This window comes from Sciurus carolinensis, chromosome 1 (assembly GCF_902686445.1).
Source record: "Sciurus carolinensis chromosome 1, mSciCar1.2, whole genome shotgun sequence".
Taxonomy (NCBI): Eukaryota; Metazoa; Chordata; class Mammalia; order Rodentia; family Sciuridae; genus Sciurus; species Sciurus carolinensis.
In genome coordinates, this window is record NC_062213.1 from 208,435,389 (window position 1) to 208,449,155 (window position 13,767).

General features: G+C 55.5%; 1 protein-coding gene across 1 annotated transcript; it reads left to right on the forward strand.

The window, feature by feature from the left end:
- Positions 1 to 1,306: 1,306 nt before the first annotated feature.
- On the forward strand, positions 1,307 to 11,038 carry Mrpl20 (mitochondrial ribosomal protein L20). The gene is made up of 4 exons (XM_047522742.1): positions 1,307 to 3,573; positions 3,648 to 3,758; positions 9,569 to 9,646; positions 10,661 to 11,038. Exons 1-4 carry the CDS (start codon positions 3,157 to 3,159, stop codon positions 10,832 to 10,834), a joined length of 780 nt encoding a protein of 259 aa, XP_047378698.1. The 5' UTR covers positions 1,307 to 3,156; the 3' UTR covers positions 10,835 to 11,038.
- Positions 11,039 to 13,767: the final 2,729 nt, after the last annotated feature.

The window sequence follows — 13,767 nt, forward strand, 5'->3', positions numbered from 1 at the left end:
TTTTTTTTTTTTGTATTTTATTTAGAGACAGGGTCTTGCTGACTTGCTTAGTGCCTCGTTATGTTGTTGAAGCTGGCTTTGGACTTGAAATCCTCCTCCCTCAGCCTCCTGAGCCACTGTACAGGTGTTGATTTTTACTCCCAGGGTGATGGGAAGCCTTTAGGGAGATGATTAGGAGTGTGTGCCCCGTGCAGAATGGCCCTACCCGGGGAAGGGAGAGGGAGGCAGCAAGAGATGGCAGGAATGATAGCCGGGCACAGTGGACACACTACACTCCCAGCGACTGGGAGGCTGAGGTAGGAGGATCACAAGTTTGAGGCCAGTCTGGACAACGTAGACCTGTCTCAAAAAATAGAAAGGGGGGCTGGGGTCATGTCTCAGTGGTGGAGCACTTGCCTAGCATGCATGAAGCACTGGGTTCAATCCTCAGCACCATATATAAATAAATGAATAAAATAGGCATTTTTAAAAATAAAAAAATAAAAGGGGATGGGGATGGGGCTCAGTGGTAGAGAGCGCCAGTACCCCACCCTCCCAAAGAGAAAGAAAGAAGAGATGACAGGGGGCAGAGAACCAGCAGGTGGGGAAGATCTGTGCACTGGACTCACCAATGAGCTGGATATCAGGTGAGAGGGAAAGAGAAATGGCAGTAACTGCAGGTTATGCCCAGGCAGAGGCAGTGGGAGGGATGAGAGAACTTTCATCTCCAAGGGGCCAGAGTAGTGGGAAGGGGCTGAGTGTCTACTTGGGGGCCCCTGGAGCAGGATGGCTCTAAGGCCACAGCATGGGCTGCATGCAGTGCTCTGCCTCAGGAACACAGCCGGAGCCTGGGTGCTTTCTACCTGCTCCCTGAGTCTCTGGCCCAAGACCATCACCCTTGCTGGAAGGTCGTGATGGCCGGTCCCCATCCAGCTGGTCTTCCTTCTTCAGCTGGGCTCCAAGCAATCCACTCTCACAACAGCAGCCTTACCTGATAAATTGGGTGACAGCATTCCCCTGCTCAAGAGCCCTCCAGTGACCCCCTTTTGCCTAGAGTTTACCCAGTGGTGACCCCTCACACTCCTCACAGGTGGCCCCAAGACCTTGCATATCTCACATGCCTTTTTTGTAATGCAATCTTTTCTTTTCTTTTTCTTGTTCTTCTCTCTCTCTTCTCTTTCTCTTCTCTCTCTCTCTCTCTCTCTCTCTCTCTCCCTCTCTCTCTCTTTTTGGTTCTGGGGATTAAACCCAAGGGCCTTTTAAAAATCCCACCCTTTAAAAATATTTTGTTTAGCGACAGCGTCTCACTGAGTTACTTGGGGCCTCGCTGAGTTGCTAAGGCTGACTTTGAAGGTGTGATCCACCTGCCTCAGCCTCCTGAGCCACTGGGATTACACGTATGCACCACCATGCCTGGCTGCACTGCGTTCCTGAGTGATTCCCATCTGGGGGTACCAACTGTGTCTCCCCCTTTGATACTGGGTGGACATTCACAACTATCTGGGCCACTAGGTTCCGAGGTAACTTTGTGTGCAGTGCAGAATGGGGAATGGGAAAGCTGTTTCAAGGACTTGCCAGGCCCTATTTGACCACCGCCTTGCTGCCAGCCTGCTACTTGCTCCCCGTACAGGGCTGACCTGGGGACACGTGTGCACTGCTCCAGCACACTGGCATTTTTCTTCTCCTCAACCACTCAGGCAGACTCCTGCCTCTGGTCCTTTGTGCTCACTGGGGTCTCTTCTCCCAGAGGCTAGCTCGATGTCATCAGTCTCTTCCATCTTCACTCAAACACACCCCCTTGGTGCAGACTCCTTTAACTCTTCTTAAAACTACATCCCCAAAAGGATATAGAAGGCCAAGTAAATATGGAATGGATGATGGATTAGAAAATCACCAGTGGATACTCAGATTAGTGAGTGCGAGATCCATGAGGGATGGGAAGTTTACCTTATCTCAGAGTGCCACAGCCATGGAGGGCTGCGGCTCAGATCTCAGTACCGTGGCTGCCACTGTGCTGCAAGCCCACAGGAGCATTTCAGCTGAGGGCACACTTTTCTCAGCCGGGCCCCGAGCACAGATGGGCACCAGGAAGTGGCTGTTTTCACCTGACACAGGATTTCTCTATCAGGCTGTCTTTGCTTTAGCACCACTGGGTCAGCGAGATGCTGCAACAGAGCCTGCCCAGTCTTGACTCCTTCAGCAGGCATCAGGCAGCACACCTCTAATTCCTCACTTGCCTCCACATCTGCTTACCAGAAGGCCTGGGACAAGTATTTCCTCCCAAGGCACTTTCCAGTTACAAAGGAGGACACAGTGGAGAAGGCTCCCAAACATTAGCCAGTATCAAAGCAGATATTGCCAAGTGGGACAGAGAGGGTCTCAGCCTCCCAACACCAGGCAGCAATCAGGATGCACTGCCCAGGAAGCAGACTCAGGTCAAGGGAAATGCTGCAGAATAGCCTGCTGGCTTCAGGAATCCCAGGAGCAGAAAAGAAGAGATAGGTTGAAGAAATATTCCAGATCAATACTAAAAATTAGACACGACAAGCAAATGCCACACATGACCCTGGTCTGGCTCCCCAAACAGGGAGAAAAGGGACAAAGGATATTTGGTCAACGTGAACTGTGGACCATTGGTACCGGCCCTGTACTACTGTTGTATTTTCTGATTTTGATCATTGTACTGTGGTTAGTAAAAGAATGTCCTTCTTCTTAGGAAATACATAGTATTTAGATATCTCCAATTTCCTATCAGATGATTGGGCCCCAAAGTATGTAAATATTTATAAAAAGAATAATTAAAAAACGAAGCAAAACGTAAATGACCCTTTGGGTTAAATATATCGGCGGGGATGACAAATGGAGCAAAGTGTAAACAGTTGGTGAACAGGGTGAGTTTCCTGCAATAGTCTTGTGACTTTTCCGTAACTTAAAACCATATCCACGTGAAAAGGTAACAAAAAAGTCACAGACTCCCACTTCGCTCTTGGTTTTTCCACTGGGGACTGGACCCAGGGCGCTTTGCCACCCAAATGCACCCCCGGCCTTTCCGATTTCATATTTTGAGGCAGCGTCTTGCCAAGCTGCCCAGGCCGGCCCGGAGCTGGCGCCCCTCCTGCCGCGGCCGGTCGCCACGCCCGTCGGGTTGCCCCGGCCCACGCCCACCGCACCCGGCTTATGCAGCCTGGATTTCGCCACGATAAAAAACGTGGTTTGCAGGAAAACGAACGGAACCTGAGGCCTCCTGTTGAGCGAAATAAGCCCGACCGGGAAGGCCCGGGTGGCACGCCGGCGCGGGCCGCCCCTTCGGCCGCAGCGTGCGCTGGCGGGCCGCGGCGGCCGTCGCCAGGCCCTGGCTCGCTGCTCCCCGGTGGCTGGGGGACCGCCGCACCCCGCGGAACCCAGAGAGCGAGCCCGGAGGCGCCCCGGAAGGCGCGGGGCGCACCGGAAGTCCTCGGCGCCGCCTTTCCGGAAGTGGCGGCGGCAGCCCCGCGGCGGCGGCACGCCATGGTCTTCCTCACCACGCGGCTCTGGCTGCGGAACCGCGTCACCGACCGCTACTTTCGCGTCCAGGAGGTGCTGAAGCACGCGCGGGTAAGTGCGCCCCGGGCTGCGGTGGGCCGCGGGACCTGCCGCTGCCCTCACCGCGTTTCCCGTCCTCGCCCCAGCACTTCCGCGGCAGGAAGAACCGCTGCTACCGGTTGGCCGTCCGCGCGGTGACCAGAGCCTTCGTGAAATGCACGCGAGCCCGCAGGCTGAAGAAGCGGACTCTGCGGATGGTGAGCGCGCGCCACCCTCCTCCTGCTCAGTGTCCCCTCCTGCTCCTCCTCCTCCTCATTGTCCTTTTCCTCCTCAGTGTCCCCCTCCTCCTCCTCTTGCTTAGTGTCCCCTTCCTCCTGCTCAGTGTCCTCCTCCTCTTGCTTAGTGTCCTCCTCCTCCTGCTCAGTGTCCTCCTCCTCGTGCTCACTGTCCTTGTCCTCCTTCTCCTGCTTAGTGTCCTCCTCCTGCTGCTCAGTGTCGTCCTCCTCCTGCTCACTGTCCTCCTCCTCCTCCTCTTGCTTAGTGTCCTCCTTCTCCTGCTTAGTGTCCTCCTCCTGCTGCTCAGTGTCCTCCTCCTCTTGCTTAGTGTCCTCCTCCCACTGCTCAGTGTCCTCCTCCTCCTGTTCACTGTCCTCCTCCTCCTCTTGCTTAGTATCCTCCTTCTCCTGCTTAGTGTCCTCCTCCTGCTGCTCAGTGTCCTCCTTCTCCTGCTTAGTGTCCTCCTCCTGCTGCTCAGTGTCCCCCTCCTGCTCAGTGTCCCCCTCCAGCTCAGTGTCCTCCTCCTCTGCTCAGTGTCCTCCTCCTCTGCTCAGTGTCCCCCTCTTGCTCAGTGTCCTCCTCCTCTGCTCAGTGTCCTCCTCCTCTGCTCAGTGTCCTCCTCCTCTGCTCAGTGTCCCCCTCCTGCTCAGTGTCCTCCTCCTCTGCTCAGTGTCCTCCTCCTCTGCTCAGTGTCCCCCTCCTGCTCAGTGTCCCCCTCCTGCTCAGTGTCCTCCTCCTGCTCAGTGTCCCCCTCCTGCTCAGTGTCCTCCTCCTCTGCTCAGTGTCCCCCTCCTGCTCAGTGTCCCCCTCCTGCTCAGTGTCCCCCTCCTGCTCAGTGTCCTCCTCCTCTGCTCAGTGTCCTCCTCCTCTGCTCAGTGTCCTCCTCCTCTGCTCAGTGTCCTCTTCCTCTGCTCAGTGTCCTCTTCCTCTGCTCAGTGTCCCCCTCCTGCTCAGTGTCCCCCTCCTGCTCAGTGTCCCCCTCCTGCTCAGTGTCCCCCTCCTGCTCAGTGTCCCCCTCCTGCTCAGTGTCCTCCTCCTGCTCAGTGTCCCCCTCCTCTGCTCAGTGTCCCCCTCCTCTGCTCAGTGTCCCCCTCCTGCTCAGTGTCCTCCTCCTACTCAGTGTCCTCCTCCTCTGCTCAGTGTCCTCCTCCTGCTCAGTGTCCTCCTCCTGCTCAGTGTCCTCCTCCTCCTGCTCAGTGTCCTCCTCCTCTGCTCAGTGTCCTCTTCCTCTGCTCAGTGTCCTCTTCCTCTGCTCAGTGTCCCCCTCCTGCTCAGTGTCCCCCTCCTGCTCAGTGTCCTCCTCCTCTGCTCAGTGTCCTCCTCCTGCTCAGTGTCCTCCTCCTCTGCTCAGTGTCCTCCTCCTCTGCTCAGTGTCCTCCTCCTCTGCTCAGTGTCCCCCTCCTGCTCAGTGTCCTCCTCCTCTGCTCAGTGTCCCCCTCCTGCTCAGTGTCCTCCTCCTCTGCTCTGTGTCCTCCTCCTGCTCAGTGTCCTCCTCCTCTGCTCAGTGTCCTCCTCCTGCTCAGTGTCCTCCTCCTCTGCTCAGTGTCCCCCTCCTGCTCAGTGTCCTCCTCCTGCTCAGTGTCCTCCTCCTGCTCAGTGTCCCCCTCCTGCTCAGTGTCCCCCTCCTGCTCAGTGTTCTCCTCCTGCTCAGTGTCCCCCTCCTGCTCAGTGTCCTCCTCCTCTGCTCAGTGTCCCCCTCCTGCTCAGTGTCCTCCTCCTGCTCAGTGTCCTCCTCCTGCTCAGTGTCCTCCTCCTGCTCAGTGTCCTCCTCCTCTGCTCAGTGTCCTCCTCCTGCTCAGTGTCCTCCTCCTGCTCAGTGTCCTCCTCCTGCTCAGTGTCCCCCTCCTGCTCAGTGTCCCCCTCCTGCTCAGTGTCCTCCTCCTGCTCAGTGTCCCCCTCCTGCTCAGTGTTCTCCTTCTGCTCAGTGTCCCCCTCCTGCTCAGTGTCCTCCTCCTGCTCAGTGTCCTCCTCCTGCTCAGTGTCCCCCTCCTGCTCAGTGTCCCCCTCCTGCTCAGTGTCCTCCTCCTGCTCAGTGTCCCCCTCCTGCTCAGTGTCCCCCTCCTGCTCAGTGTCCCCCTCCTGCTCAGTGTCCCCCTCCTGCTCAGTGTCCTCCTCTGCTCAGTGTCCCCCTCCTGCTCAGTGTCCTCCTCCTGCTCAGTGTCCCCCTCCTGCTCAGTGTCCTCCTCCTCTGCTCAGTGTCCCCCTCCTGCTCAGTGTCCTCCTCTGCTCAGTGTCCTCCTCCTGCTCAGTGTCCCCCTCCTGCTCAGTGTCCCCCTCCTGCTCAGTGTCCCCTCCTGCTCAGTGTCCTCCTCCTGCTCAGTGTCCTCCTCCTGCTCAGTGTCCCCCTCCTGCTCAGTGTCCTCCTCCTGCTCAGTGTCCTCCTCCTCTGCTCTGTGTCCTCCTCCTGCTCAGTGTCCTCCTCCTCTGCTCAGTGTCCCCCTCCTGCTCAGTGTCCTCCTCCTGCTCAGTGTCCCCCTCCTGCTCAGTGTCCCCCTCCTGCTCAGTGTCCTCCTCCTGCTCAGTGTCCCCCTCCTGCTCAGTGTCCTCCTCCTCTGCTCAGTGTCCCCCTCCTGCTCAGTGTCCTCCTCCTGCTCAGTGTCCTCCTCCTCTGCTCAGTGTCCTCCTCCTGCTCAGTGTCCTCCTCCTGCTCAGTGTCCCCCTCCTGCTCAGTGTCCCCCTCCTGCTCAGTGTCCCCCTCCTGCTCAGTGTCCCCCTCCTGCTCAGTGTCCCCCTCCTGCTCAGTGTTCTCCTCTGCTCAGTGTCCCCCTCCTGCTCAGTGTCCCCCTCCTGCTCAGTGTCCTCCTCCTGCTCAGTGTCCTCCTCCTCTGCTCAGTGTCCCCCTCCTGCTCAGTGTCCTCCTCCTCTGCTCAGTGTCCCCCTCCTGCTCAGTGTCCTCCTCCTGCTCAGTGTCCCCCTCCTGCTCAGTGTCCTCCTCCTGCTCAGTGTCCCCCTCCTGCTCAGTGTCCCCCTCCTGCTCAGTGTCCTCCTCCTGCTCAGTGTCCCCCTCCTGCTCAGTGTTCTCCTTCTGCTCAGTGTCCCCCTCCTGCTCAGTGTCCTCCTCCTGCTCAGTGTCCTCCTCCTGCTCAGTGTCCCCCTCCTGCTCAGTGTCCCCCTCCTGCTCAGTGTCCTCCTCCTGCTCAGTGTCCCCCTCCTGCTCAGTGTCCCCCTCCTGCTCAGTGTCCCCCTCCTGCTCAGTGTCCCCCTCCTGCTCAGTGTCCTCCTCTGCTCAGTGTCCCCCTCCTGCTCAGTGTCCTCCTCCTGCTCAGTGTCCCCCTCCTGCTCAGTGTCCTCCTCCTCTGCTCAGTGTCCCCCTCCTGCTCAGTGTCCTCCTCTGCTCAGTGTCCTCCTCCTGCTCAGTGTCCCCCTCCTGCTCAGTGTCCCCCTCCTGCTCAGTGTCCCCCTCCTGCTCAGTGTCCCCCTCCTGCTCAGTGTCCTCCTCCTGCTCAGTGTCCTCCTCCTGCTCAGTGTCCCCCTCCTGCTCAGTGTCCTCCTCCTGCTCAGTGTCCTCCTCCTCTGCTCTGTGTCCTCCTCCTGCTCAGTGTCCTCCTCCTCTGCTCAGTGTCCCCCTCCTGCTCAGTGTCCTCCTCCTGCTCAGTGTCCCCCTCCTGCTCAGTGTCCCCCTCCTGCTCAGTGTCCTCCTCCTGCTCAGTGTCCCCCTCCTGCTCAGTGTCCTCCTCCTCTGCTCAGTGTCCCCCTCCTGCTCAGTGTCCTCCTCCTGCTCAGTGTCCTCCTCCTCTGCTCAGTGTCCTCCTCCTGCTCAGTGTCCTCCTCCTGCTCAGTGTCCCCCTCCTGCTCAGTGTCCCCCTCCTGCTCAGTGTCCCCCTCCTGCTCAGTGTTCTCCTCTGCTCAGTGTCCCCCTCCTACTCAGTGTCCTCCTCCTACTCAGTGTCCCCCTCCTGCTCAGTGTCCCCCTCCTGCTCAGTGTCCTCCTCCTGCTCAGTGTCCTCCTCCTCTGCTCAGTGTCCCCCTCCTGCTCAGTGTCCTCCTCCTCTGCTCAGTGTCCCCCTCCTGCTCAGTGTCCTCCTCCTGCTCAGTGTCCCCCTCCTGCTCAGTGTCCTCCTCCTCTGCTCAGTGTCCCCCTCCTGCTCAGTGTCCTCCTCCTGCTCAGTGTTCTCCTGCTCAGTGTCCCCCTCCTGCTCAGTGTCCTCCTCTGCTCAGTGTCCCCCTCCTGCTCAGTGTCCCCCTCCTGCTCAGTGTTCCCCTGCTGCTCAGTGTTCTCCTGCCAGTGTCCTCCTCCTCTGCTCAGTGTCCTCCTCCTGCTCAGTGTCCTCCTCCTGCTCACTGTTGCCCTCCTGCTCCTGCTCCTCCTCCTCCCCCCACCGCACATCACTCCTACTCCCACCTCCACCCTGGGGATTCTGCATCCCACCTGCTTGTGTTCTGCTTTGCTGCTCCTTGTTGGGCTCCTCTCACCCTGAGAAGCTTTGAAGAGCTATAACCACCAGCTAGGTCAGTGACTCTCTAAAAGTATCTACTGAAAGAATAAAGACATTGGCCATAGACTGTGGTCCCAGCACCATAAACTCCCTGCTTACGTTTAGTACTGTGCCTTTGTGGGGAGGAGATTCTGGGCCTTGGGCTCCTGGGACATGTGAAGTGCTGTGAGTACACAGGCAGTGTAGTGCACAGGAAAGGGTGGAACCACTGACTGCCCCAGAGGAGGGCAGAGGTCCTCACAGCCAGGGTCCTGAAGAGAGGACCCTGGATAGCTAGTGTGTCACCTGGAGACTTGTTAGGAGTATACATCCTCAAGTCCTGCCCCAGACCTGCTGCATCACAGACTCTGGAAGGTGGGCCTAGCACTCTAGTGTTTTGGTTTTGGTACTTTTACTGAACCTAGAGGTACTGAGCTATATCCCCAGTCTTTTTTTTGGGGGGGGGGGGGCTCTCGATAAATTGCCAAGGCTGTGATCTTGCTTGACCTTCTGAGTTACTGGGCTTTCAGGTGTGAGCCAGCACATCCGACTCCAGTGGTTTGCTTTAAATCTCTAGGGAGCCTTATGTAGGTCCAAACTTGAGAGCCACTGAGCTAGAAGACTGCTTTAAGACACCTGAGTGAAGACTGGCTTGAAGTAGAGACAGCCCTCCACACATCACCTTGTTGAGGGGTCAGAACAGAGGCACACCCCAGTTACCAGAAACTGTCCTTCGCGCTAGGTCCTGGCCAGGTGTCAGTGTGGCTCATCTTTCAGGATTTCCCCTGCTCACTCCTCGGCCTGGCACAGACCTCACTACCCCTTGCCATCCAGGTTCTCTCAAGACTTTCAGACTGTTCGCTCTGCTCTGAGTCTTCACCTCCCCGGAGCGTCTGGAGTTTAACACCTGCCTTTGCAGGCATTCATCTCACTGGCTGTAGGAATTCAGATACACTGCTGCAGAATTGTTCATCTTTGTATTCTTGGTGCATGCAGAAGTCTCACACCTCACCACTTCCCTGCTTTTCATTTAGAATCGAACTTATATGCGTGAAGCAAATCAGCCTTTGCTGTTATTTGTGCTACAAACCTGTTTGCTGGAGAAAAATGCACTCACTCTTCTATTGACTTTTTTTTTTAATATATATTTTTAGATGTTGATAGACCTTTATTTTATTCATTTATTTACACATGGTACTGAGGATCAAAACCAGTGCTTCACACATGCTAGGCAATACTCTACCACTGAGCCACAGCCCCAGCCCTCTGCTGACTTTTAGAAGTATGTTTTAGTCCAGTAGAGCCTTCACTAGAAGTGAAAATGGATGAAACATTCAGAAGTTGATGTTAAGCATCTCAATGTTTTCTTATTCCAGCTCTGGATTAATCGAATTACAGCTGCCTCCCAGGAACACGGTCTGAAGTACCCAGCATTAATTGTCAACTTAATTAAGGTACAGTTGAGAGGGCCCTGCTAAGGGGCTGAGCATCTACAGGAATCACCCTTCAGACTTGAGCCAGCCTGGCAGTGGTCTCCACAGCACAGCCCTGTGCCTTCACACTGCTTTCTGTTCTTAAGGTGGAGCTCTGGCAGGGGCTTACCACAGTTGCTTCTCCCTTGCCCAGCTGGTAGCAGACCATGTTGGAAACAGGACATGTGGTACTGAAATGTGAGCCCTAGTGTTTCCTCATTAAGGAAAAGTAGAAAACTCATTCTTCTATTTTTTCATTTTATTTTTTGGTACTCAGCATTGAATCCAGGACACTTTACCACTGAGCTACATTTCCGTGTGTGTGTGTGTGTGTGTGTGTGTGTGTGTGTCTTTGTGTCTTTTTTGAGATAGGGTCTCACTGAGTTGCTGAGGCTGGCTGGAATTTGCCATCCCTCTGTCTCAAGCCTCTGGAGTGGCTTAGATTACAGGAATGGCTACTGCACCTGCTGGCTGTCTCCTTTATTCTGCTTCTTGGGCTCACTGGTGGTTTCTGTCAGCTTTCTGAGATCATCTCCAGTCCTTTTTTTAAATTCTTGTGGTACTGAGAATCAAACTCAGGGACTTGAACACGGATGCTCTGCCACAGAGCTGTACCCCAGCTGAGTTGACTTATGGGTGACCCTGGCCAGGAGTCCTAGTTGTTCAAGTGATGACTACTGATTCTAAACATGATTCTTGGTTCCTTGGACTGGTACTGGAGCCCTCCCTGCCCTTGATCACACTTATTCTGTAGCACCTTTCTGTGCTGTGCAGACAGACTTCTGCTTCCCTGCCCACTGTTTACAGGCCTTCCACCAGGCAGACTGCCCTGGGGCCAGGAAAAGTAGAAAACTCAGGAGTGCTGTGACAGGAGGAGGGTGGCTCAGACCATAGGCCTCTGAACCGCCAACTTTCCAGCCTGGTTCAACTGGGATATTCCTGCAAGCCACTGAAACGGTGATGCTGACTATAGGCTTCTTTTCTTTCTCTTCCCAGTGCCAGGTGGAGCTTAACAGGAAAGTCCTTGCAGACCTGGCCATCTATGAACCGAAGACTTTCAAATCTTTGGCTGCTTTGGCTCAAAGGAGGCGACAGGAAGGATTTGCTGCTGCCTTGGGGGATGGGAAGGAGCCTGAGGGCATATTTTCCAGAGTGGTGCACCACCACTGAGAGCAGCAGCATTGGATTTGGACAAGACTTTCCCTTGGTGATCGTAGCTAGGATAGGAGCTATGTGATAACTGAGTGAAGTCTGGGTTTGATTTGTCATTCTGTTTATTGCCATTTCAGTAACAGGCCCTGCCTTCTCTGGGTGGGACACAGTCACAGAAATGTCTTATGCAGATCATGGGCATAAAGCTTTTGCAGTCTTTGATTTGTTGTGTTTTCTTGTAACTAGCAAACACCTTGAGGTTGTATCCTGTCTCTGAGGTGCCTGTGTGCATGTCATCAGTGACCACATGGAGCAGTGGGAAAGGAGGCTGAGCAGGAGTCCCACTGACTTTGCTGTTTCCTTCTGCAAATTGGGGATCTGTGTCAGGTCTCTGAACTTTAACTCCACAGTACCCTGATCTATCCCAAGTTTCCCCAGTCCCTACTAACCTGCCCAAGGTTGATCTCAGTCTCCATCCTCCACTGGTTTCTAACTTATGTATAGCAGGGACCCTGTGGCTCAGCTCTTTAGCCATTCCAAACACCAGCCTGTTCCCACTACTGTCTCCTTCCATGCTCCCCGAGCCCAGTAGTGATTGGGCAGGGGTGACATCCATATAGCAAGTAGGTAGCACTCTTGGCTCAAAGGGGATGCTTCCAGACTCTTACGGTCTTGGGAGGGCTTTTAACAGCACACACACTGCTCCCATAAATACAGGTATTTGTTTCTGACACACTCACTATCAGGAGTCACATCATAGCAGCATTGCCAGCTCCACACCACAGAAGTCTGCCCACTCCTCCCTGTTGTGAGGGATGTGTATCTAAGCTGATCAGGGCCAGGCCCAACCCATTGTCAGGAACCTGGTTCTACCCAGAGCCTTTGCCATCTCCATTTTGAGCAACTCATCTGTACACGTTCTCTGGCTCTAGTCTGCCCTCCTTTGTCTCCATTCTGGTCTCACTACTGCTTACTTCCCACCATAACTCGAGCTTTCACCAAAGCTGTTCCCTGGAACCAAAATTCCAACAGACATCATGACCCCAACAGTTTCACCCCTGTCTCCCCTTCCCTTCTGTACCAGGAAAGCCCTTGAATCCCCTTACCAATCACTGGCTGCTTGCTGGGGACTCACATTTATGTGGGCAGTGTACACCTGTGGATCAGGTCCACTTGTACTGCTGACCTTGGAGAGATATCCCTGCTCCCAAAGCACTCCTTTCTTCCCCTCTAAGTACAGCCATGTTGCCCTTTAGTGACACCATTCTTCATCTCATATCACCAGTTGCCTGGAAGTCATTCCATGTTCTTCCTTATACCCCATCCCCTTATGGAGCCAGTCAAGCCCTGACCATCTACCTCCTAGATATCTCTGATCTGTCCACTCTTGTCCATCCTCACTGAAGGCTAACATATATGGCTCACATTACAGCCTGAACCCCCATGAAGCCCTTTCTCCTGGGCTTTGTCCCCAGCTTAAGGATGGACACTGTACCTTAAGTATTTGGAAGCCAAGGGCCAGTTTCTATCTTTCCTGAGACATGAGTGTGGCACCTGGTCATGTGCACAAGTGCTGAATGGGTGTCATTCGTGAGTATACAGGTACTGAATAGGCAACGGGGTGTGGTGGCACAAAGGATTGATACTGTGGCTGAGCTGCCTTTATGCCCTTCACTCCAGTAAAGGAAGATGGGAATGTGGCAGACCACCGTGGCCCTGCTCCAGCTTAGGTTTCCTTTCATGCTGGTGCAAGTTTGGGTACCGCGGCCCTGTCCCTTGCATTAGGGCCTGATCTGACTGGCTGGAGTCATGGTTCAGAGGATAGGCAAGCAGCCCAAGCAGGACCAAGGAAGATCAAGGTCTGCTCTTTGCCTTGCCTGGACTGTGTGCAACGGTAGACAATAGAGGACAGACACACTCTAGTGCTGCCAGCTTTAGGGGTAGAGTGCGTGGGTGGATTGCAAGCATGTTGCCCAAAGCAGACCCAGAGCAGAAGAGAAACTGGGTCTCAGTTGACACTGCTTGAGCTGTGGAATAAGACAGTCCACACTTGGACTTGGGGGAGAGCCATTGGGAACCTCACTTGGAGCTGAGCAGACACAGGCAGCTCAAGTGTGAATTTACCCCACTTAGGAATATCCTACCCTCCAATCTACCCCCATCCCGCTTTGCCAGCATCTCTCTGGGCTTCCCCACCATTCTCCCATCCGGTTTCCTAACCCTGATGAAAATCTCCGTGTGACGACAGGTAATTAACACACCTGATGCTGCTCCACAGCGTCGCTAGGCAGACCCAAGATGGCCTGGAGGATCAATAGAGTCAAGACATAAATGCTTCACAAACGCTGTCTGTAGGGTCAAGTAAGCAAGCCCCTTCCCACCAGCGCTGGAACCTCAGGCCTCGCTTCCTTGCTACCCTGGGCGTGCACCTGCTCCGGGCGCTTCGTAGGGTCATCAAATCCGACATGTTCGGTTCCCTGTTACCCGCCACTTCCTGATGAGCTGAGGTTATGAGGTTTGTGAGGTCCAGGACCCACAGATGCATCGCGAACCTGAAGCCAGCAGGGTTGAGCACTGACTACCAGGCAACCGCCCCGCGTTAACTGGCACCGGCTCAGCGCACAGGGTCGCGCTCCGGGGACTGCAGGGGAAGGGTCGTCCCTCCCCAGCTCCCACCGAGATCCGCTTTCTGGACGCCACAGGCTCCCAAGGCGCGCGCCCTAAGACCCAGGCCTCTAGGAGCATCTGTCCTCTCAGGACAGACTCGCTTCCGGGTCGAGCCCGGCCGCGGAGGGTCCTGGGTAACGAGTCCGCTTCGCCCGCGCGAGTTCCGGCGTCGACGCCTGACGCGATGCTGACGGACAGGTCACGCAACCAATAGTCGTGAGGCGGCGACCGATAACAGCCAATGGCGTGGGGCAGGGCGGGGCGGCCGTGAGTGTCGCGAGGAG

Excerpts from the sequence above, each read along its gene's own strand:
- Mrpl20 (XM_047522742.1), top strand. The coding sequence starts at position 3,157 with ATGCAGCCTGGATTTCGCCACGATAAAAAACGTGGTTTGCAGGAAAAC. Across the intron at positions 3,574-3,647 it reads AGGTGCTGAAGCACGCGCGG|CACTTCCGCGGCAGGAAGAA; the intron begins GTAAGTGCGCCC and ends TCCTCGCCCCAG. Across the intron at positions 3,759-9,568 it reads AGAAGCGGACTCTGCGGATG|CTCTGGATTAATCGAATTAC; the intron begins GTGAGCGCGCGC and ends TTCTTATTCCAG.